A 26,440-nucleotide genomic window follows, 5' to 3' on the forward strand; every position below is an offset into this window, starting at 1 on the left:
ATTGTGATTGTAGGAGCGCTGCAGCAACAAAACAAAACAAAACAAAAACAAGAAAAAAAAGCAGGGATGAATCCTCAATTTCACAACACCTCATTACACTTTTGTAGTGTATTTAATAGCATGTATATAACGAAATAGGATCAGTAGACGCAACACTAGGCATGTCATAACATCATTAATACAAATCATTGCAGTATCCCGATTCAGGAGGTTCCCTTTTGAGGTATGTTTTCAGAGTGCTGTGAGCTGTGTAAGCCTGCTATTTGTGCGCCTTTCATTCCTCTTACCTGGGGGACAAGCTAGCTTGCGCATGTGTCAGTTTGCCGTTATTATTTCCATATGCTCTCACTTAAAACGCCTGGCTAATCCTCGGTCACACGCCAGCAGCGCGCCCAGGATTATCTGTGTTTGTTTTCTCACGCGGAGGAGAGATTGTGTTAATCTCCTCAGAGGGAAAAAGAGAGAGGGAGAGAGATGGGGAGAGAAAAAACAGAGAGAGAGAGTGAGAGAAAAGGACCAGTGTCTTGCTTATAAGTTGCAAAAGAAAAAAAAAAAGAAGACATGGGACATCTAAGAGTGGAATAAGACAGAGACAGAAGACAAGAGGCGAGTGACAGAGGGAAAGGGAAGGCGGCTGGGAAGAACAAAGTCAAAAGAGAGATTTAGAAGTCTTTGTTCTCTCAACTCTGCAGTTGTGCTTGTTGGCAGAAATGTCCAAAGCTGCGTTTGTCATCAGACAAATGTGATGTATGATCTTGATTTAGATTGCACAAAACCAAGCCAGAACTCAAGCTGCCACGGGTGCACACCAAAGAATGTAAGCGCTGTACATCCCATCATGAACACACACTTATGCATGTACATACTCTCAAGATCATACATCAATTACTTGTGCAGACGAGTGCAGCCCCTCCTCCGTGATTTGGAAATTCACCTTGTAATACTGTACATTTAAACGTAATGCAAGAACACACACACTTACGCTTTCACACACACCTTCTGAGCTGAACATGTACGCCTATTGGCCGGGCCTTTTTCGAGGAGAGATGTATTATGTATCGCCAGTCTAGCATGCAGATTAACTAATTAATTTCTGCTAACTGTGAAGCAAATTTAAAAGGGAAATTGTATAGAGAAATTAGAATTTCAAAAAGGACTGTGGGAGCACTGCATCACAGGACAAGAGAAGGTTACACTAGTACTTTTAAGTGTGTGTGTGGGGGTGTATTTAAGCTGAAGACAGCGTTAAAAACGGATACCAAAGCGTACATGCCCGTGCTGAGGCCACAAATGAAGATTACAATCATCTTCAGTTCATGTGTTGATTATTTGTATTTAATGAAGCCTTTTATTTGTGGCATATTAGAAAACGTCTATTACTGTTTTGTCTTGAAACTTGCCAATTTGACCTGTTAGAGTCACAGCTTCTTGGAGTGATGGAACAGATGGAGAGGGAAATGGAAGTTTCAGGCATGTTTATGTGTGTTAATGAGGTGCTAAATTCTGAAATTCTGTAAAACTGACACCACAATCAGTAAAAAAAAAAAAAAAAAATCATCCTTTCATCACACAGATGCCACGATTTATTGTAGATGACCGCCTTGGTATTGCAGAATTGTTGCATGGTGATGTATCATATCACAAGTTACTCTGCGATTCCCACTCGTACTTGAAATTCCCATTTAAAATGTATTAGAAGCCAAAACTAGCATTTTAAATCATTCTTTTTAATAATTTTTGTAAATTACCTACAATTACGGGATATTCAGAATTTTTGTTGGCTTCTTTTTGCATACCAATGAATACGTTCAGGATGAAAACATGCCTTTTTCAGCATGTAAATGTTGTATGTTTTAGTGTTTGAAAGCGAGGCGTACAGATAAGCCTTAAGTGCGTTTAAGGTTCACATGTTGCAAATGAGCCCACAGTGGATTTATGTGTGTCATGTCTGTTCACACCCTGTTAAAGATCGAAAAACACTAAAGCACAGGAAAAATAAAGAAAAACAGGAAAGAAGTCGCCGTGTGATAAGCGCTTCCTGAAAGGGCAAATGAGGAAGAGGGAGATGTGTTTGTGTTTGTGTTTGTGTGTGTGTGTGTGTGTGTGTGTGTGTGTGTGTGTGTGTGTGTGTGTGTGTGTGTGTGTGTGTTTGTCAATGCTGTTGCCCGTGTTGCACTCACAAACACTTGGGTGGAAAAAAAAAAATGGGTGGTGGGGTTTGGGGGGTGGGTGATGGAGTGCGTCGAGGTAGCGAAGGAGGGAGATCGGAGTGATGGAGTGCTGGGTGGAGGAGGGGCGGGGGTGATGAGTGTGTGCTCACAGTGTAAGTGACACCTCTCCTCCTCAGACAGATTGTCTCTCTCTCTCCCTGTAATGGGGACCCTGTTAGAGAGCGTTTTCTCTCCGTTTGCCCGCCCCATCCATACTCCTCACCCCCACCCACCTCCCGTACCCACACACAAACACACTCACGGCCTCTCTCCTCTCTCTCCCCAGACAATTCCTCTTGTTTATTTATTTCTCAGCAGAAATATACCCCCCACCCCACCCCCCAATTGCCAGCATTTCGATGTCTTTCAATTCACCCTTTTCTCGGCATAATTTTTAATCAATCTTCACCTCTTTCTGAAACTGCTGATTTTTCTGTAAAGCGTTTTACTCCGGTTTACAGCTCAGAGCCAGGGTGGAAAAAAAAGAAGGAGAAAAAGAAGAAAAGAGAGATCAGAAAGGAAGGCAAGTGCGCGAGCGAGAGGATATCAATATTCCCACTGCCGCTGGGATCCTCAGAATGATTTTTTTTTTTCTATTTGAATCTGACAGTGAATATTCTGCATAGCCAGGGAGCCTATTTATCCTCTGTCCAACATGGTTTTCCGTGCCAATCACACTGAGATGATTCATGTACACACTTACTTTAAGGACACACTCATACTGACAGAAGATCTGAGGACATGTAAGACTCAAAGGAACCACTTGTACTTGCACACAAGCCCGTGCACACACACACTTGTCCTAATATTTAAATTCTGAATCGGACACAAACGTGTTGCTCTCCCAAAATTTTATTGGCAAGCGGGTGTATGTCAAGGTGTGCTACAAACAGTGTATACATGTGACTACTTGTGTGTGTTTGTGTGTGTCTGCCCTTGCTCATCTTAGCAAACCTGATCAGAGGCTATCAGAGGCGAGCCGCTGGTGGGTGGCACTGAGCACGGTCCACAATCACACCAACAAATAGGTTTCATAACTTCACAGTAACAAACAATCTCTGGGTCCTGAGCCCCCCTATCCCAAATGAAATCTCTTCTACCTGTGTAGATGCAAGGATACAAAGGAATTTTTAACGCTCCTCATAACCAGGTAGTCTCCATGGTGATAGTAGAGTCTCCATGGTGATAGAAATGGCTTTCTACCCAGAGGAAGTGTTTTCATGAAAAATGGTAGCGTAGTTTTGTATTCAATATCATTGTTGCAAAATAATTTGATTATGGAAATTATCTGTTGATGTGACGGTTATGAAGCAAAGCAGAGAGTTGACACTACCTCGGAGCATGAACTATATACTGTAGATGATCAAACAACACATTTGTCCAAGATGTACACCCACAATGTTTCACAAGGGCTGAAAATACTCCTACTAACATGTTTGCAACATTAGAACAAAACACACCTACACAGCTTTAAGTGAGCTGCCAACAGTTCAGCACCAAAACAATGCAGAAGCAAGATTCAGTGTTAAATGTAAGTTCTCTAACTAGGGCATTTACATACTGTATATATACAGTACATGCAACTCCAATGAACATCAGCCTTCAACTTCTCTACCGCTACAGTACATTCTCCGGTCTTAACAATGTCAGAAACGTCAACTTGTTCGTTGCGATGTCAAAACAACACTCAAACATATAGCTGCTGCTTCAGTGTTGGAGCCCTCAACAATCCCTCTACCTCTGTGTGCATCAGAAATGACTTTGGCAGTGCTGTAACATCAACACCTCATGAATGTCTTATCCCGCTTCACATAAAACCCCCCCAAACTTCCAAGCATCCCTCCTGTAGCAACCTTCAAAGTTTCACACTAAAAATCTCCAGTGTCATGTCCTGTAAGGTAACCATGGTATTATTTAGCTGATTTTGGACGTGACCAGTCTCCAGCCACAGTGAGCTATTATTTATTGGAATAATTCATTATTCATCATCTCTCGCTGCTTTTGATATGTAATTTAGCAGTCATCTGTGGAAACGTTTGTGTGAGCACTGGTTCCAAAATTAAAGCATTAAAAAAAAAAAAAAAAAATCACTAGATCTGAAGAGAAGTGACATATTCATAATTTCTGGCTTTTAAAAAGGTGTCATGATTAATTATTTCACAGTGATATAATGAGGTGGTGGAAGAAGTGTAAAGACCCATTAGCGCTCTGGGAAAGTGCTCAAATACAAGTAGAAGTTATGCACTCACCACCTTTCTAACACAAGTGGTTTCAGGCACAACAAACCCCGCCCCTCGCACATACTGTAGCTTATTTTGGCATCGATCCAGCTGATGTTATCAAGTCTATGCGTGTGCTGATGTCAGCATATCAATTTCCTCTATATATGCACCAAGACCAAGTAAATTGAAACAAAATTGACATTTTGTATAGACATTTGAAATTTCACCCATTATAAGTAAATGGGAGAAAAAGATTGTTTTGAAAAAATTCATGAAAAATTTAAACTTTTACTTACTTTTCCCAAGATGGAAAGATGTCTATTCTGGGTCAGTGGCAGTGTAGAAACCCAATTTGGTATGAATTCTACCAATAGCTTTGCTGCTACACACATGTGAACTTTTGCCCACTCTAAGTAAATGGGGGGAAAAAAAAGATTTTAAAAATTCATAAAAAATTTAACCTGTTTAACCCTGACCATATTTTCAGGGGAAAAATGCCTAAAAAGACATACCCAAAGTAAATGAAGAACTAGAAGCACTCGGAGAGCGCAGACCTCCGCCAAGGCTGATCAGTGCCCCCCCCCCCGTGGGCCCCCCCCACCCCCGATCACCACCAAAATGTAATCATTTCTTCCTTATCCCATTTCCAACAAACCCTGAAAATTTCATCAAAATCTGTCCATAACTTTTTGAGTTATGTTGCACACTAACGGACAGACAAACAAACAAACCCTGGCAAAAACATAACCTCCTTGGCGGAGGTAATTACTTGACAATAATAAGGTTCATATGGATGTTCTTGGTGTCTATGGACATTTAGAGCCCTCACAGAATCTATTCCCATTGTTTAAAATATTGTATCTATTACTATGCCTGAGTAAACTGTAACAAACTAAAAGAGAAATTAGAATTTTTTATCCTCGCCTGTTTTTTTTTCGGCTGGATTGACGATGATATGCATAAACTAGAAGCACTCGGAGAGCGCAGACCTCCGCCAAGGCTGATCAGTGCACCCCCCCCCCCGATCAGCACCAAAATTTAATCATTTCTTCCTTATCCCATTTCCAACAAACCCTGAAAATTTCATCCAAATCTGTCCATAACTTTTTGAGTTATGTTGCACACTAACGGACAGACAAACAAACAGACAAACAAACAAACAAACCCTGGCAAAAACATAACCTCCTTGGCGGAGGTAATTAATTATTCGTGTCGGAGATTTTTAATAGCGTATATTTCACCCCACAAAAATTAAAAATCCTGTTTGAACATTAAAGTTTGCACTAAAATACGCTTTTGATGTACTTTTATTAACATTAGGGTCTAAACTTTGAGCAAAAGTTGAAAAAAAACATCCATTGTCCTGATTTATTATATTTTTAGATGAATATTAATGTAATTTTTTAGGCCCGCGGGTGGGCCGATAGGGCTAAAGGGGTTTTAAACTTTTACCTACTGTTCCCAAAATGTAATGTCATCTATTCTGGGTCACTGGCAATCTATAAACCCAATTTGGTATGAATTCAACCAATAGTTTTGCTGCTGCAGACATTTGAAATTTTGCCCATTATAAGTAAACGTGGAAAAAAAATTGAGTTAAAAAATTAATTAAAAATTTAAACTTTCACTTACTTTTCCCAAAATATAATCAGATTTATTCCGGGTCACTGGCAGTCTATAAACCCAATTGGTATGAACTCAACCTTTAGTTTTGTTGCTACAGACATTTGAAATTTCACCCATTATAAGTAATGGGAGAATTTTTTTTTTTTAATTCACAACAAATTTGAACTTTGACCTGCTGTTCCCAGAACGTAATCACAACTATTCTAGGTCACTGGCAATCTATAAACCCAATCTGGTATGAATATAACCAATCGTTTTGCTACCAAAAACAATACCCCTTGCTTCCCCTTCGGAGGGCGGGGTAATAGTAGGATAAACAGCAAAATGTTCTCAAATATGAAAAGTGAAAGTAAACTAGTCTTCGTCTGTTTTACTATTATATATGATGTTTTAAGTTCATTTTATTGCCCTATTCATTTGTATGTTAGAATTTTCTGCTGTATGTTTCCTTTTGAAGTCATTCAGTCTACAGCGATGCATCATATTTGTTGTCCACTGAGAACCACGTTTAGCTAAAACGTCCATTTTAAATTAACTCAGAAAACCCAGGCCTGCTTTAATTGTTTGGATTTTTTTAGCTAATCCAAGAGTTTATGAAGATGAGGAAGAAACAAAGTTTTTTCATCCCATAAATAAGCACTTAATCTTTTAGTTTATCACAACAGTTTTAACTGGACAGGAAAGGGATGAAACATGTATTATGAACAATAACACTGGTCGACAGTGATTTTGCTACTGATTTTACCTAAATCAGGTGCACTGATTCCAAATCTGAAATCAGAATTTTTCAGGCACATCCGGATTTTGAGTTATGCGCAAGTCAATATACAGGCATTAGCAACATATTACAGTTCAGTTTAGTTTTCTGTTTATTTGGAATAGGCAACAAAACAAAGTAATCCAACAAAGTTCTTAGAAATTAAACAGATTCCAAGAAAACATGAAATACCTATACATATACAAGAAAACAAAATATGACTTATTTGCATATTTGAAAAGGAATTAGGCTATAACTACAAGTTGATTCATATGTACACATATGTTAAATTTATTGTATTTTGTTACTTTTTCTGATTAATGACCATTGATGGGTGCATATGTAATTGGCCTCTTGATTTTATTGGGGGTTTTTTTAGGTCTATTTTTCTGTTTTACTTCAAAGTTTGACACAAATAAACAAAAAAACTAAATAAATTAATTTAAAAAATAACTTATTTAACCCATAAAGACCTGTGTTACTTTTGTAGCAGTTCCCAAATGATTTTTTCCTCTATATTAAACTTTTTTTTTAAGTGATTTGTCACCATTTTTTATAATATCATCCTCTCTATTTTGAGTTTTTAAGTGAAAATAAAGTGTTTTCCTATATTTGAAGTACTGATCATGTTGATGTTCATGAAAGCTCAGATCAAAGTTGAAGGTTATTATATCAAAAACAGCGAAAAAGAAGAAAAAGGGACTTTTTCAGTAAAATATTATCATTAACTGAACATAAACCAAGTGTCTCCATTTACTGTCATTGATCCAACTCCATGGGTTTTATTGGGGAATCAATGTTGTAAAAGATGACAGTGTTTCCACAGTAACTACGGAGCCTCTGAACGTCCAAATGAGTTATATTTGATGATCATGAAAAGATGACAAACTGCATTTTACACCAATTATTTACATGGATTGATAGGATTAATGGATCAACAGGTATTAAACCTTTTAGATCAGTAGATGGTTTTGGTCGATGGTGGATGTTTGGGTCCTTATGTGTTAAACCCGCCTCTTCTCCAAAATGACATTCTGTCTTTTAGCTTCCTATCAGTGTGACAGGTTAAGCTGCCTTATTTTTTTTGTAGGTTAAAAAGCACATTATTTTTTTCAAATATTCTCGAAAGGTCATTAAGAAGTCTATTTGTTCTCAGGTATTATTATAGCTTTATATGTATTGGTACTGAAATACACAGGTACAATATAATTACATTTATATTCCGTTAATGAGGGAAAATACAGGTTTATACAAATTTAATATTACATTTAAAATGGTTCTTAAAATTATTACATATGTTGTTTAAAAAAACTAATGTGTTTACAAAGGTTTTATTTAAAACAAGCAATACACCGCTTTGTTTGACGTTTCATGTCTGATCAACTGATACTGTCTCAGAGGAAGTTGTTGTACACATGTGCGTCGTTGGGGACTTTATTGTTATAGTTGTCGTTGAATAAACTACGGACGAGTGAGGACATGTAGTTAGTTCGTGGTCTTTTCAAAAACTCACACAATGCAGCCATCTCCCTCAAACGTACGGGCGGAGAGCGCAACATCTGCATCATGTATAAAAAATCAATTCCCTTAGATCCTTTGTAAATAGTTAACCTCACTTATCACATCACAGAAGTTCTAAATGATCAAAATTGAACTGGCTTTCAAAACCTGATAGAAAATTTATTTGTTGCAGACCAGAGAAATACAAAGCGGAATTTTTGGAGAATTCACTGGTGATCCCACAGTCGCATCAAAGCTCAGCTCTAGTATTAACAGCTTGGAATTCATTTATACAAGTGGCGCATTATTTTCTGTTCAGCCATAGAGCAATAAATTTGGATCAACCAGTTGAGGACATGATGAAAGCATGTGAGTGGACGTGTTGCAGAATGTCACTCCAAATTCATTCCACTCACACACTGATTTTTTTCACTCGGTTTGGATGATGTGAGTGGTGAACACGGTGAAGCATTTCTTCCAGATATTTCTGAAATGAAAACCAGGTACCAAGGGGCTTCAACAAAAACATGATGGTGATGACTGTTGTTTTCTACAGCGGGAAACTGTCACAACCCACAAGAACAAGAGACAGAGTCATTTTGGAACTGTTTAGAGCCAAGATGGTGAGCTCTGATACTTAGGTTTATTCTTTATTTGGACTGATGATCATATCTATGAGTAAATTTGACTGATTTAGCTCATATAATCTTCAGATTGGGAGCATAGGTACAAGACTGGAAAATCAGTGTTTTTTTTTTAATGTTCACATAACTCAAAATCCTGACATTTTGGAATCAACATGCATTATTTCCAGTGTTGTGCAAATTACTTCCAAACTGTAATACATTACAGATTACTTGTTACTGTTATTTAAAAGTAATTCCTTACATTAAAATATTATTTTTTCAGAATTGTAATGAGTATTGCTTTTGAGTTACATACAGACTCTCATCATAAATGCCCCCCCCCCCCCCCCCCCCCCCCCCCCCCAAATACAACAGATAGGAGAGCCTCAAAGTAGATATAGAAATGCAGCTTAGTAAGTAATGCTACAGTCTATGATGTTCTAATCCCAGCAGGAACGGTCGCATTTTTTTCGATGTTTTACATGTTCTAACAGGGTGTGGTGCCAAAGATGCTGGCAGATAAAGCCACAATTGATAAAAAAAACTTCTAACTAGTCATAGAAACATTAGCTTACCTTGTCGTTGTTCATCACAGGGATCATGCTAACTAGCTTCTTAAAGCAGAGATAGGGTTAGTAATGAGCATACGTCCATGTGAACAATGGACTGTCTTCTGTTCTCTTCACCCATTGGCTGAACACCATCAGGAAATAGAACTTTCCTGCCATATTTTTGATTCTTTAAGGTCTCACTCACGGTCTTGCTGGGTTTTTTTGTTTTTTTTTTTCTCTTTGGAGTAATTAAATTATGGGCGAAAAGTGTGTAGTAACTCAAGCACTATTGAGCATGTACCAAGTAAAATATTACTAAAGATTGATTAGTAATACCTTACACTACTGCGTTACAGCAATAAATAATCTGTCACTGTAATGCATTACTTTTGTAACATATTACAACCCTCAAGTGTTTTTCTTTCAGTGGCAGGCAAATAGTCTTTCTTTAGTGTAACTAAACAGGGTTCCTATGCAAGTATTGAAAGTATGAAATTTGATTTTATAAATTTCCAGGTCTGGAAAAGTATGGAAAATGGAAACAAATGTATGGAAAGATATTCACGTTTCCGAGACTGTTACCACTGTTCTATTTTCTAAAACATAAAACTATGAATATCTAAAAAAAAGAAATGGATCGATCAGTTTTTTTTGCTAACGCAGCTAAAATGTTTGTGTGAGAGCACATACTGTAGACTACACATCCCAGAAAATATTTGGGCAGATTGACAAGTTGAATGCCCCGCCTTCTGCTCTTATCCTCCTCCAACCCATTTTAAGGCCCGCCCAGGTGTCGTCAAGTTTCACTGCTGCTTCGACGGACAGGTGATGTCCACACACTGTTCATGAGCGAGCTATTCAACATGCCTTGTATGATTGGCAGAAGTCATAATGGATAGATGTAAGTTCTCTGACAACTGGCTCATAAATCCCATATATAAAAACTGGAAATTAGGGTCGGGAAAAAGTATGGAATTTTGAAATTTCAAATGTGTAGGAACCTTGGCTAAAGCTTCCAAACAAATGTGGTCAAGTAAAAAGTGCAATATTTGCTGCTGGAATGTAGTGGAGTAGAGGTATAAAGTTACATAAAGTGGAAATACTCATTGACCTCAACAGTCACATTTGCCTTCTTCTCTTCTCTTCCTTCTCCCCAGCCGGTCGACTACGAGAGCCGAAGCTCCTACTCCTTTTCCGTCGAGGTCCTCAACCCCATCGTGGACCCCCGCTTCTTACGCCTGGGCCCCTTTAAGGACCGCGCCACCATCAGAGTAGCAGTACTGGATGCCGACGAGCCGCCGAGGTTTTCCCGCGCCCGATACCACATGGACGTGTCGGAGAACTGCCCGCCGGCCTGTACTGTGGGCCGGATCAGTGCCATAGACCCTGATACTGGTCTGACAAATAATATCAGGTATGAGAAATATCAGAGAGAAGAAGTGACAAGATTCTTTGTTTTTTTTTTTTTATTTTGTTTTGTTTTTTTATCAGGGAGGTCATACATAGTCCAGCATTTTACAACCCCTGCTCTCCCTTACATTTTCCACCATATTTTAAACATGTTTATATACTACTGAACAGTTGAACAATGGCTGTCATTTTCACTCATCCATCCTTAAAGATCCACACACTTTACAATCCACATGATATTTCACTAAGTTACAGCAAATCTGGTCTCCTGGGTCTAATGTATCTAATCCATTTAGCCCACAGTCTCAAAAACTTTTCCATTTGCATTTTTAATGAGAATGTTAGTCTTTCCATAAAATAAACATCATATATAATTTCATCCCAATCATCCAATGTTGTAGCATCTGGTTTTAACCATTTCCTGGTCAGGGCCCTCTCCCCTCCGACCAGTAATATTCTCATTAGGTATTTGTCTTCTTCAGTTTGAACATTTATTCCCACCCCCAAGTACATTGTCAAAAATTCAAATGCACTGGTATTAAAAATAGTTTCTAAACTCTTATGAATTTCTCGCCAAAAAAAAAAAAATATTTTGGGGCAGCTCCAGAATACATGGTGATGATTGGCTATAGTTGAACCACATGACCTCCAACAATTCGCCCTCACACCTTGATGTTTTTTTTTGAACAGGGGTAATAAAAAAACTCATTATACTTTTCCTCCAGCTGTGTGAGTATATTGTTTTCCATTGTATTGTACAGATATTCTGCCAGTCTTCATCAGATACCACCATTCCTCCTTCTAACAAGATTCTTTGTATAAGTAAAAGCAGAAATGTCACAGTTAAGAAATGATGATGCATGGAAGTCTAGAATTTGAGATGTTACTTATGTTAGTGGTTTTTACTCATTCTTTATGTACCAGTACTACTGTGTGGATTAGAAGTGTATTACTGTGGCAAAACATTTAAGAATATTATATTTTTGTAAACAGCACTGTCGCCTCACAGCAAGAAGGTCCTGGGTTCGATTCCAGCCAGGGACCTTTCTGTGTGGAGTTTGCATGTTCTCCCCGTGTTTGCGTGGGTTCTCTCCGGGTACTCCGGCGTCCTCCCATCATCCAAAGACATGCACTGATAGGTTAATTGGTCAACCTAAAATTGCCCATAGGTGTGAATGTGAGAGTGATTGGTTGTTCGTCTCTACGTCGGCCCTACAATGAACTGGCAACTCATCCAGGGTGTACCCCACCTTCGATGATTGGTAGCTGGGATAGGCTCCAGTATCCCCTGTGACCCTAGTGAGGATAAAGCAGGTTCAGAAGATAAATGAATGAAGGTTTTTGTAAATGTAATCCTACCACTGTCACTTCACAGCAAGAAGGTCCTGGCTTTGATTCCAACCGGGGACTTTTCTGTGTGGATTTCGCATGTTCTCTCCATGTCTGCGTGGGTTCTCTCCGGGTTCTCCGGCTTCCTCCCACCATCCAAAGACATGCACTGATAGGTTAATCAGTTAATCTAAATTTCCTAAGGTGTGATGGGTTGTTCGTCTCTATATGAACCTGTGATGAACTGGTGACATGTCCAGGGTGTACCCCGCCTTTGCCCATAAGTAGCTGGGATAGGTTCCAGCGATCCCCACAACCCTAGTGAGGATTAGGCGGGTTCAGATAATGATTGTTGTGGAATATTCTATAAAATAGGGCTCTTTTCAGATTTTTGCAGCTCATCCAAAAGAATTTTTAAAGACTTTATGTATCTGAAGAAGAGTTTTTGCCACTTGCAAAGGAACGTTTTCTATCGGTTATTTACGTCATTAGGACTTTTTTTATCATTAAGGAAGCAAAAGTAATGTATTATGTTGTATAAATGTGAGATGGGTCTGGGGTTTAATAAGTTTTCTTCTTCCCACTCCTTTTTGAGCAGTACATATTCAATTTATTTTGTTATTACTAGTGTGCATGGCAATTGCTATTTTGCCTTGATCATCTTTATTTATTAATGTATTTGCTCAGATATTAGTTAATTGTACACAAAAATGTTTAATTTTTTTCTTTTGCTCAAAACAAATAAATAAATGAATGAAAAAAATGAATGAAAACATTTGATCTTTAGTTTATTGGAAATGCTCATAATCACCACATATGGATAAAAAAAACACCTACAGGTACTAATGATGCATAAAGTGCAATATTTGCTAATGAGATGTAGTGAAGTCAAAATACCTTACCTTACCTTACCTTACCTTACCTTACCTTAAATTTGTTCTTAATTGTAGTACTTGAGGGAAAGAACTTTCTACCCCCGAGAACTGTGAACCCATTGGTGTATCCCTCTGTATCGTATTGTGTCTTTAATAGATGCTCGAGAACAGCCTTGTTTTCATTTTGACAAATGGCTTCTTTTTAAAGATATTGATTGTTAAAACCGAGGCACGGCCATTTTTCTGCAGTTGATATGCTGTATAATTCTAATTTAAACTCAATCTCAGCTCTGAAATATAAAGAGAACGTAGACATGCAAGATATCTGTAAATAAATGTAAGCCAGCCAAATGCGCGCTCCGCTTCCCCTTGACGGTAACCACAGATGGGTGCAGTTTGAGTGTTTATACTTCTGTTTGAAGGGGTTTTGTCCTGAATGTTTTTTGAGGGTTGTGGGATGGATGGGTGGGGGTGGGGGTGGTTTGCCTGCAACAACCGCAGAGAAGAATGTCCCAATTAACGCAGGCAAAAAGTGCTAAGAGTGAGGGTGTGGGGAGGAATGATAGTCGGTATGTTCATAGAGATATTTAGATAATCGGTGGCACTTCAAAAGAGCTCCTATCAACTGTGATAATCTCTCTATATTAATTCTTTGGCCATTTCAATGCTGACTTCCTTATCGCTCCCTCACACACTTGCCCTGTCTGCTTCTTTGCCTCTACTCCCCACTGCCACCTCAGCTTGCTTTCCCTCTACTCTTTCTCAGTATACTTCCTTATTTCAATAACTTCCCTTCTTTTCAACACACCTTCTCTTCCTCCCTCTATCTGCCTCAGGTTTTCCATTGATCCTCAGTCGGACTCTGAGGCTCTGTTTCGTATCACCCCAGACACGGGCCTCATCACCACCGCCATGGAACTGGACCGGGAACGCGAGCAGTGGCATAATATTACCGTCATTGCCACCCAGAGAGGTCAGAGGCCGACACTTGACACCGTGGCACCATTAAACTGTTAAATGAAACCAACGTTTTTGCTTGTGACACCTGCACACACTGATGAGCATGAGTTATAAGAGGTTTAAGGGAGTGTAAACTGTATATTGTGCTGCATTAGAAAAGCACAGGATTCAGTGTATGAGGCAGCTCTCTAAGCCGCTTAGCCCTCGAGTCAGCAGGCCATGAGGAGAATGCTGTTTGGAACCACAAATGATTTGTTACAACATTCCTGCAAATCAATTGATCTATTCTGTGTGAGTAATCTGATGGTACGATAGATCTGTTCTCATATGGATTCAGCTGGAAACAAAGAATTAAAGCAACAAATCGAAGACCACCATTGCTTTTACAGATGCTCTGTGAATGCAAAAGAGACTTGTGAGCACATTTTTTCCCCGTCCATTTTTAAATATAGTCGCCTGAATGCAGCACACGCTCAGGTAACAAGATATTATATATTTCAAACAGGAAGGACGCATGAAGTACACAAAATAAATCACAAGACAGCGGAGATCGATTTCACGCTAAAACCGCCACAGGGTAATATAAATAATATGGCTTGTCTCATTATGTGATAAATGTTTTATTATAACATCAGACCACCTAAACATGCAGTTTTTTTCCTTTTTATTCCCGTTTGTTTTATCCTAGACTGATTTAGGCTGCCAACCGTGAAGTGTTATTAGTGTTGTTTAGATGATTAAACTACATAACTAATACACAGGTGATGACTAAACATACTCATTTTGTGACACAATACATTTTTAGCATCATCCGTGCAGGAGCCAGCTGCTTGGGTAAATCTGACCCATTTTAGTAACCCTGCTGGTGTCAATGTTAAAGGCGTTTCATTGGGGATTTACAGTGCATGCATTTAAGCAACTAGGTTATGGATGATTTTATCTAGTAGGCTCATTTCATACACTGTAATTTTCCGTAAGGGTAGGGGGATTACAGAAACTAGCAAAGGAGCCACTGGAGGTTTAAATAAGTCAGCTTCCACTGATAAACATTTTCCTGTTTGAAAAATGTGCGATGTGAGGAAGCGCTGGGCTCCGGAGCTCAGCACGTCCTATCTGCCATCATAACACAGATGCACACACTCGGAGAAGACTGAAGTGCAGTTTAAATAAGTTAGATTCAAGAAGAGTAAAGAAAAAGGAAATGGATTACCTACTTACTGCGTGCATATGCAAATATATATTAAGCAGAGCGAGGAATTCTGTCTTCTGATCTATAACCAACATCGGAGAAAGGCCTGGCTGAATGCATTATTATTATTACAGACAAAAAAAAGGAGTGTGTGTGTGTGTGTGTGGGGGGGGGGGGGGGGTGTTTTTTGTATTTCTTTAACTTCTTTAATTCAATTACTACATTATGTATTTGTTGTGGTTGAATGCTAAAATTAGGAAAAATGTATTGTTTGATTCTTGTATTAAGTTAGTGATAAAGGTGTAAAAGCGCTTGAGGGTAGGATTAAATAAGTTTATACTTCTTCCTACTCTTTTTCGACCTTGCAAAATTCAGACTTGCATGTACTTGAAGATAGATTCTGTTCATTTAAATGTTATTTTGTTTTTGTCTTAATTTGCTTTGTTCTGTTTTAGATAGATAGATAGATAGATAGATAGATAGATAGATAGATAGATAGATAGATAGATAGATAGATAGATAGATAGATAGATAGATAGATAGATAGATAGATAGATAGATAGATAGATAGATAGATAGATAAACAAACTCTTCATAGGGCACTCATAGAAATAACATTTCAACCTTAGTGTGTTATTGGACATAACAAGACTTTATTACTTTTGTGAAATTTTTCCATTTTTTTAATTGTTATGTAAAAAATCAAGGTCAATGGAGTTACCATATTTGGTTCCATGCCCGTACATGGCACAAAAAAAAAAAAAAAAAAAAAAATCCTACAAGTAAATATAAAAAATACAAGCAAAACACATGTAAGGTGAAAGAAACATGTATTTTAGAACATTAGACCAACATAAGACCCCTGTCCACATCCACATGATCCCTTTGAACATCATTCCTTACATTGGTATCATTACTTCATGGTACCTAACAAAGCAGGTCCACTCACTGTTCATGCAGAGATGGACCTTACAGACCCTGGAGACCACACTGGACCTGAGATCGTTGACTCACTGTCCTCACTGGAACTGTTGCTGTCACTGTCTTGTAGTGTATGTGGAAATTACCAAAAATAGTCACTTGCCTGATAAAGGGTTAAATGAATCATGCTCATTTCACATAGCAGGAAGCAAAAGATGCAGCAATGGTGCTTTTCCAAAAAAAGTGTTGGGAAAGATCTTGTTTTGTGCAAACAAACCCCTGGCATTAAAATGGCAAAATCCCCTAAAAAGGAAATGCTCTATAAAACATCTATGCTTATAGTTGATTTTATGGCTTGGATGTTGTTATTGTTGGTTCACACAGCGACGGGGGGAGACTTTGAAAATGGTAACAGGCAGATAGCAGAAGGGAGAAGAATACCGTCTGGAAATAGTTAGCCAACAGCAGGTTTTTGCCAAGACAGTCTATGAGTCAGAGTATCTTCTGATTACCTCCCAGTTTTTCCTGACTAATCTATGCATGCCAACATACTGAATGATAACAACCTAATTAAATCATTAAGTTGCTTGATCTTTTCTTCTTCATCCAAAAAAAAGGAGAAAAAAAGGCTGGTGTCAAAGTGTTATGGAAGAATGCTGTCCAGTAGCTACTGTGTGCAAAGAAGGAGAGTTGTTTTCCTGCCAAGTCTTGCTCTGGACAAAGTTAATCTTTACTTAAAATCTACTCGGGGGCTCCTTGTGGCAGCAGCGCTGGTAGCACTGAGGAGGCAGCTCACTGAGTGCCTGTCTTGAATAATGAGCTCTATCTAATAAACAGACTGTTGGAGCCACTGTTGACATAAAGCTCAGTAGGAGCCCTGTCATGGCCAAAGGCAGGCCAGCTCACCCCATGGCATTGCAGCAACAGCTCATTTTTGGCTCCTCAGCTACGGAAACCGGTCGCTGTCATCCATGACACAGTGTTGCTGCTTTACGTCGAGAACATTGTGTGGGTGTCTGTGAGTGAGTGTGTGTGTGTGTTAGTTTACAGAAAGTGTGTTGCTGAGTTGCCTGGTCGGATAAATGAAGAAGACGCGTGCTGGTGAGCCCGGATTGTGTCTGAGCCTCCTCACACTGAAGCAACTGAAAATGTAATGGTGAATGTTCGGCTCAGAGGATGATGCCATGCGTTTCAAGTGTGGATGTGAGAACTTCATGTTCGAGTGTCTGTATCCAGCTGAATGGAGGGTTGGAGACCCTCTGCCAATCCATTTAAACTGCGCCCTTGTGTAACTGCATGCAGATTGACTGCTGTCTACAGCCCTCCTCTGCATTCGCCCTCCTTCTCGATTTCTTAGAAACACACAGACACACACGCATGCTGTGCGATGCTTTGGCTAAGAATGGAACAGTTTGATGTGGAAAAATTTGACTGCTATAGAGGCATCAGTCGTACTCCAGCTGGGAGCCTGTGAGCTGTAACACAAGCCAAATGAAACCACATTTCCTACTGTATGTTTAGCTGGTTGTGTGCTTGTTAGTGTGATCTGAGTGCTGTTGACATTTGTGGACAAATACTGAAATATTTTCTCTTATGAGGTCAATTCAACACATTTAGGCCCAATCCCAATTCACCCCTTAGCCCTCCCCCTTACCCCTACCCTTTGGCCCATGCACTTGGCGCTACCCCTTGAAACATAGCTGCAAGGGGTAGGGGGCTGAAACATTCTACAACGAAATGGGACAACCCTTCAAGACTTGTTACGTCATCGATGCCGCTATAAACAGATGCGACAACTTTGTTTCCCAAAGTATTCCCCATGCCGTCAGCAGCTGTAACTATCTCTGTTGCATGGGCTTTGGTCATTTTTTTGTGGCTATCAACTATGAACCGCAGAAATACAATCTATAACACACTGAAACAGCACTAAACAGTCGATCAAATGATTAAGTTGTTTACGAAGAAAATACCTACATTTGTGTGTTTCTTTCATCACACTGCTGCACTTTTTGACTGTGTTTACCTCCATCTTGCCAATGAGTCGAACAGAATTATGGGAAATTTCTCCTACCACTCCATATTGAGTGTGGTCCTGAAATATCTCTGTTTCGAGGTGTACACAGCCCTCCACCTTAGCCCTTCCCCTCTGTCTAATTTAGAACTGGGACAACACTACCCCTTCATGTGTATGTGTAAGGGGGAGGGCCAATGGGTGATTTAGGGTTGAGTCTTAATTAAATGTACTGTAAATATGTATATGAAGGAATTAAGTCATATGTTTTCATATACGGATGTGCTTGTGTCAGTCGTGTTTATTGTAATCTCTCTTTTTCAGACAATCCTAGTCAAGTGTCGAGGGTTCTGGTTGCAATAGAGACATTAGACCTGAATGACAATGCACCTGAACTGGACAGGCAGTACACAACAGCCATGTGTGACTCATCGTCTGTTGGACAGGTCAGTATGCGACGCTTACACTGGAAACAATCTAAATGTTATAAAGTGTATTTTTCTCATTTCTAGTCAAAAGATCTTATCACACTTAAACTAAGACATAATCACCTAAAGACTAAATTTTCAGTGAGATATAAGAACTTATTTTTAGACAATAGATCTTGAAAATGTTATTTCAAGAAGTCTTACCAAGATAATTTTCACTTGTTCCACTGGCAGATTTTTTTTTACCTATTTATTTATTTTTTGCTTAATTCAAGATTGTATTTATTTATTTGTTTATTTATTTAGCTTAATTCAAGATTTTTTTTTTTTTTTTTTTTTTTGCTTAATTCAATATTTTTTCGCTTAATTTAAGCAAAAATATCTGCCAATGGAACAAGTGAAAATTATCTTGGTAAAATTTCTTGAAATAAGATTTTCAAGCTCTGTTGTCTAAAAATGAGTTCTTATTTCTCACTGAAAAGCTATTCTTTAGGTGATTATGTCTTATTTTAGGTGTGATGAGATATTTTGACAAAAAATGAGGAAAAATACACTTGGTAAGATTTAGATTTTTTTCCAGTGTATATTGATATTTGTATTATTACTCTCAATACTCTGTGAAGTTTTTACATTACACAGTCTCAAACAGTTGCACAATGTAGAACATATTCATCCTAGACACTAACTACTCAATAAATATTTTTTTTGTATCTGCATCAGGTACACAAATATACGTGAAGACAAGGAGGGACTAATTGGATTTTAGAGGCCAAAGGTCAAAGGTCAACTACACTTTGACATCATACTACTACAAAAACACATTTTGGTCCTTATTTATTGATTTAGCATGTTCCAGTCCGACCTCGGTACTTCCTCTCCCTGATAACATCGGGACAGGAGCTCCGTGTTCCTCTGGCACTCCACCACAAGGTCATTGGTTTTTCTGATACTGAGCTTCAGGTGTTTGCTGTTGCATCATGTGACACAGCTCTCTATCTGTTGTCTTTATTCTTTAGTGAACACCATGCTTCTTAGGGGAAATTATTCACGGGAATCATATGTGTGAATGATTCCATTTGATATCCTCAGGAAATCAGGCTACTGAATCACTGACTGGCTGCAACCCATATTTGTACATATCCTTGTACATTTGCACAACAACAGTAATAATAGCTATTTTCACTCAATGTCTTACCGCTGTGACAGTATTTTTTATCTTGCACAATCAAATTTTTTTTTTTGCACTTGATACACTTACTCTTTGCACACAAAGTACTTGCTTTATTTTGTTTTGCCTATTTATTTTTCCTTGCTCAGTGTACAGTTTATTACCCACCCCCCGTTTTGGGTTCGGTTTGTATGTTTGTTTGTTTGTTAACTCTCCAGTAGCAAAACTATTAGTTGAATTTGTACCAAATTTGGTTTATAGATTGCCAGTGATCCAGACTAGATCTCATTAGATTTTGAGAACAGTAGGTTAAAGTTCAAATTTTATATAAATTTTTAAAATCTGTTTTTTCCCCATTTACTTATAATGGGTGAAATTTCAAATGTCTGTAGCAGCGAAACTGTTAGTTGAATTCTTACCAAATTTGGGTTATAGATTGCCAGTGATGCAGAATCGACGTCATTACATTTTGGGAAAAGTAGGTCAAAGTTTACATTTTTTAGGAAATTTTTAATCTTTTTTTTTCTCCCATTTACTTATAATGGGCAAAATGTCATGTCTATAAAACATCAATTTTGTTTCAATTTACTTCAAACTTGGCACATACATAGAAGCAATTAATGTGCTGACATCAGCACAGGCATAGACATGATGACATCAGCTGGATCGATGCCAAAATAAGCTACAGTAATGTGTGAGGGGGGGTTATTGTGCCTGGCACTACTTTGTTCCTTTATGTTTTCTTGAGGATTTGTTTGTTTGTTTGTTTGTTTGATTGTTTGTTTGATTGATTCTTTGCAAGATAACTCAAAATTTACGGATAGATTTTGATGAAATTTTCAGGAGGTGTTGATACTGGCACAAGGAACAAATTACTAATTTTGGTGGTAATTGGGGGGGGGGGACAGACAACTGATCTGCCTTGGTGGAGGTCTGTGCTCTCCGAGTGCTTTTCTGCTTTTCTTTTGGTTTAGTTTAAATAGTTTTAATTGTACAGTTTATTTCCTTTATTTCGTTTTAGTTTAGTTTACTTGTTTGTCATGTGAAGGGAACTCTCAAAGTAAGAATTTCATCGCTCAGAACTCCTGTGTATATGACAATAAACTTAAATCTTGAATGTGAATATAGAGATAAACTCCGTTTTGTCGAAACGTGAATTCCTTCAAAGTCTTGACACCACATATTATGAAACTGAACAGACCTGTACATATAGAGCATATACATATAGGATTTCTACTGTTCTATAGTGTTCTAAAACTGCAGTTATTCAGATATAGCAGCGTGAAGCTACAGTCTGCCCATTTACCATAGAGGCAGGTGATTCCTCCATGGCCTCTTATCAGAGCGCCACAGCTATTCACATTGTAATTAAAGTGGAGCCTCCTCTCAGACTGCCTCCCTCGTCCCCACCATCCATCTTGCTTTATTTGTGTTCTTGACTGTTTTTTTTTTTGTATCGTGGCACTCTTACTTGATCCTATCACAATTATAGAAATCATCTCTTTGCTCCTCAATCTCTCCCTGGAAACATTCTTTGCTATCTTTTTTTTAACCCCCCCACCCCCACCCCTCCCACATCTTCAGTATTCCACGCTGGCTTTGTCGCCATAATTTTGTGTCGTGGCCCATCTGTTGTTTTTTGCTGGTGTTTTCATTGCTCTGCTTGTGTCTTTGTTGTGTCATCACTAAATATGTGATTCTGTGGCAACACTGTTGATTTGGTTTTTGCTTGTGATGTTCGTCTTGGTCTTTGTGTGTACAGTCATGCGAGAGAGCATTCAGGAAACAAACCAGATTAGAATATCTTTGAAACATCTTAGTGTGTATGCAGTGTATGTCTCTGTATGACATATCATTAGCCAAAACATGTCTGAACAGAGACTCCGACTACCTCTTTGTCCCCGTATTCAGTCTTGTAACTAGCATTCGAAAGCATCTCTGAAAGGACATCTCCCATAATGACTCTGAGTCTTTCATTAAGAGGAAATTACCCATCAGCTTAGGCCTGAGGCTTTTTTTCTTTTTTTTTTTTTTTTTTTTTTTTTTTTTTGATTACCACCGTAGGCTTCTGTGGCTTCCAAATTGAAAGTCACGCCGCACTCTATATTTGTGAAAAGCCATTCACATCACACTCACTTTTTGTTTCATGCAGGTATCAGACACAGTTCACTTGTGTCTCCATGCTAATTGTTGAATCTCGCTGACGTCTGCTAATGGTTTATTGCTAAAAGTGTTCTGTGTGTAAGCGTTCCTCCCATTACATCCTTTTTTCTCCTCTCTCTGTGCTTCCTAAATGATTTTTTCCTCTATTTCCACCTTTCTGAACTGATTTATCACCATTTATTTTATAATATTATCCTCTGTATTTTGCATTTTTTGATATAAATCATGTATTTTCCTACATTTTTTTTCTTTTTTTTTTTTTTGATTACCACCGTAGACTTCTGTGGCTTCCAAATTGAAAGTCATGCTGTACTGTATATTTGTGAAAAACAATTCACATCACACTCACTTTTTGTTTCATGCAGGTATCACACAGTTCACTTGTGTCTCCATACTAATTGTTGAATCTCGCTGACGTCTGCTAATGGTTTATTGCTAAAAATGTTCTCTATGTCGGCGTTCCTCCCATTACATCCTCTCTCTGTGCTTCCCAAATTATTTTTTTCTCTATTTCCATCTTTCTTAACTGATTTATCACCAATTTTTTTATAATATTATTCTTTGTATTTTGCATTTTTTGGTGTAAATCATGTATTTTCTTATATTTAATGCATAGATCATGTAGATCAGTGTTTTTCAACCTTTTTTGGCTCATCACCCCATTTTAACATCACAAATTTCTGGCAACCCCAGACATTCAAAACAGAGACTTTTTTTTTTGCTAAAATTTATTTGTTTTTGATCATGTAATAGTTTACTATACTATTTTGCAAATAAACGTTAATTTTAGATGGCATTTGGTCTACATAATGTATATTATTATGGACGGAGGCAGTAAAGTCAGGTGTAGATTACTGCACAAAGCAAGAATTGGATTTTCCTTGGTCAGGATATGTACAGTCAGTCCAACTTGGATTTACAAGGCTGACAATTAATACTGAACAAAGAAGAACTCAAACTATGAATTATGAAAGAGCTGCAGCATCTGAAACCGACCACAATGAACATTTGACAGATAAACAGAACCACAGTGCTGCAGTTTCAGCTTTAGAGTTTGTCATGTCTTTTATGGGTTGTGATTGTCTCTCTCAACTCACCATATATTTTTTATTTGCAAGTTTTTTTTTTAAATTTTTTATCAGTTTCTAGAAATTTCAGGCGACCCCATTTAAATTCCAGGCAACCCCACATGGGGTCCCAACCCCAAGGTTGAAAAACAATGATGTAGATGTTCATGGATACTCAGAGTAAATTCAAATTTAGTTTTATCAAAACAGAGAAAAATGAAGAAAAAGTTACTTTTTCAGTAAAGATATTGCTAAATGAATGTAAAAACAAGTGTCTTCATCATAGACTTCTGTGGCTCCCAAACTGAAAGTCACGCTGCACTGTATATTTGTGAAAAGCAATTCACATCACACTCACTATTTGTTTCATGCAGGTATCAGACACAGTTGACTTCTGTCTCCATGCTAATTGTCGAATCTCGCTGACGTCTGCTAATAGTTTATTGCTAAAAGTGCTCTGTGTGTAAGCGTTCCTCCCATTACATCCCTTTTTCTCCTCTCTCTGTGCTTCCCATCTCCACACACACACACACACGCGCACACACACACACACACACACACACCTTCCCTTCACCTAATCTGCTCTGCTCTCTCTATCTCTGTGTTTCAGGTGGTGCAGGTGTTGCGGGCGATTGATAAAGATGAGGGAGGGAATGACAGCACTGTGTATTTCAGCATCCCTCCGGAGTCCAGCACTGCCCTCAACTTCAGCGTCAGGGACAGTGGTGGTAGGCACTCAATCTTTTCCCTCTCCCTGTATTTCTCTTAATTCCTTTTTTTTTTTTTTGTTCCCTTGGCAGACACATGCTGCTTTTTTTTCCAGCTCTTTCTTAAGGCTCTTAATCCCACATTTTCTCTCCGCCTTTCTCTTTCCATCTCCGTCTTTTCTCCCATTCTCTTTTTCTGTGCTTTACTCTCAAGCTCTCTGCCTCTTCCTCTTCTTCTTCTTCCTCCTCCCTCTTCTCCTCCTCCTCCTCCTTTTCCTTTTTCTGTCTCGGCCTCTGTCCTCTGCCATCCATCTCCCAACTCCGGTGGCCCCATTGTTTTGCTTTGTTATCCTCTTCTCTTTTGTTCGTCCCTCTTGTTTGCCTCCCTATATCCTCTACATCCATCTTCTCCACAGTACCACAGATACTCTCGCTTTCCTAAAAGCCTTTCAAGGAATCAGTGCTGCTTCATTTAAGTAACTTAAACTGAATTAAATGTATCTGCTTGGGGTGTAAGAAAATATCAGTTCTGCAATATATTGCGATATTTCATTTCACAATACTGTATCGATATTAAAAAGTACTGTATCAATATTTTTGGGTATTTATTCAAGTGCAGATAGTGTGGAGGTTCATTTTTGTTTTTTTGTTTTTATTTTTTGTTTATATTTTATTTATTACCATTTAACACTCATTTATTAAATAATGTTCCTTTGTTGGGATTGCGCAAAAATAATGTTCTGATGTTAGTTCTGAACCAATAGAATATGAACATTTGAGCGGGACCTTAAACTGTAACGTCTGTAAAACATAATTTAAATTTTAACAGAGGAAATTTTTGTGATATACCATTAGATCCTGTTGTGATCAAATAAAAATGTGCTTAGTATTTGTGCATATTTCTAGGTGTAATTCCATTCTTCCAGGAAATAATCTTTTAAAAAAGAAACAAAACCAATAAAAATTGCCTTTTTAACTTTTTGTATTATGATATATTGTGATATATCATATTGCGATGCTAGTATTGTGATTTGTATCACATCGCCAGATTCTTGTCAATACACAGCCCTAGTATCTGCTTAGTATTTTATACTTCTACTGCATTTTTAGCCTACTGCCATTTCTTACACTGGAAAAAAACAAATCTTACCAAGTATCTGAAATTACATACTAACATTATGTTTAGTAGTCGCAAAGAGTATGCAAGTTTATTTACTGTGCCTAAAACCAATAGTATTGGAATTGCATATTATTTCTAAGTAAATATTACAGTATGCAACCTTTGGGGTTGTATAAATATAACAGACATTGACTGGTAGCAAACAGCTGAGTTAGTAGCATTACTCATATTTGGACGGTCCATAGTATGACACATAGTCGCAGAAAAAATTACTAGACCATCCAAAGTCATCAAAAACAATGGTTATGCAATCAAGTACTAACTCCTGTGTGTATCATGTGACCAAAACAGACAGAAAAGAAAACATCGAATGCTGAAAAGCACTGTTTTTGTCAGTACAATGCCATAGATATTGATGGAAGAACTGAAGTGATTTTGGTTATTATCAAGAAAACATGGAAAATGGATAGATATCAGCTCTGAAATGAAACTCTTGTGAGCTATTTTTGTTGTTATCATTATATTTGTCCAAACAAATGTACCTTTAGTTGTACCAAGCATTAAAATGAACAAGAAACTGAAGAAAACAAGCAGTGGTCTAATAATTTTTTCGACGACTGTGTGCAAAAATCAAAATCTTACCAAGTGTATTTTTCTCATTTCTTGTGAAAATATCTCATCACACTTAAAAGAAGACATAATCACCTAAAGAGTAACTTTTTGGTGAGATACAGTATAAGAACTTATTTTTAGACAATAGATCTTGAAAATCTTATTTCAAGAAATCTAACCACGATAATTTTCACTTGTTCCCTTGGCAGATTTTTTTTTGCTTGAATTAAGAAAAAGAAAAAAAAAAAAAAATTGAACTAAGCAAAAAAAAATCTGCCAATGGAACAAGTGAAAATTATCTTAGTAAGATTTCTAAAAATAAAGTTCTTATATCTCACTGAGAAGTTACTCTTTAGGTGATTATGTCTTATTTTAAGTGTGATGAGATATTTTGACTAGAAATGAAAAAAATACACTTGGTAAGATTTGGATTTTTGCAGTGTATGTGTCTTGCTCTTGCACAGATGCTGTTATTTTTACTAAAAAAAACAAAACAAAACAACTGTACTACTGAGTACTTGTTGCTTTTACTGTAAAGTTATAATGATTAGGGGTTATTTTTGCTAAATAAAAAAATAAAAGACACTTTGTGCACTCACATCAAATAGTCTGCCGAGCCATAATGAGAACAAAGGCTATTTTATTTCCCATGTTATAATCATCTTTGTTTTCTCTCTCCACAAAAAAACAGCATAATTGGGCCACAAAGACAATCACATCACACACAATTAGGATCAACACATTGCTCCAGAGTGTCACAAGTGGGCAAAATCTCAACAGGACACCACGGCGTTCTTGGTCTTAAACTGCAGGTGTTGTGTGTGTTCTCATTACTCACATCCTGTCCACACTAATGTGGATAGTTTTCTAAACAGATATTTTCTTTCTCCATTAAAAAAAAGAAGCATGATATAAAAATTACAAACTGGTCCAAATCCTCAGACAAACCATAGTTGTTGTTCTGCAGATAACACTGGATGTAGCAGAT

The 26,440-nt window shown here is 37.8% G+C and overlaps 1 protein-coding gene across 3 annotated transcripts in view; it reads left to right on the forward strand.

The window, feature by feature from the left end:
• Nucleotides 1-26,440, forward strand: part of cdh24b (cadherin 24, type 2b) — a 239,742-nt gene that overhangs the window by 186,215 nt on the left and 27,087 nt on the right. For all 3 annotated transcript variants that reach the window (XM_030160285.1, XM_030160286.1, XM_030160287.1), the window contains exons 7-10: nucleotides 10,650-10,906; nucleotides 13,943-14,079; nucleotides 18,512-18,633; nucleotides 23,624-23,741. In XM_030160285.1, the coding sequence (XP_030016145.1) occupies nucleotides 10,650-10,906; nucleotides 13,943-14,079; nucleotides 18,512-18,633; nucleotides 23,624-23,741 (634 nt within the window). The remainder of the gene's footprint in view (nucleotides 1-10,649; nucleotides 10,907-13,942; nucleotides 14,080-18,511; nucleotides 18,634-23,623; nucleotides 23,742-26,440) is intronic.

Source organism: Sphaeramia orbicularis, chromosome 17 (genome assembly GCF_902148855.1).
Source record: "Sphaeramia orbicularis chromosome 17, fSphaOr1.1, whole genome shotgun sequence".
NCBI lineage: Eukaryota > Metazoa > Chordata > Actinopteri > Kurtiformes > Apogonidae > Sphaeramia > Sphaeramia orbicularis.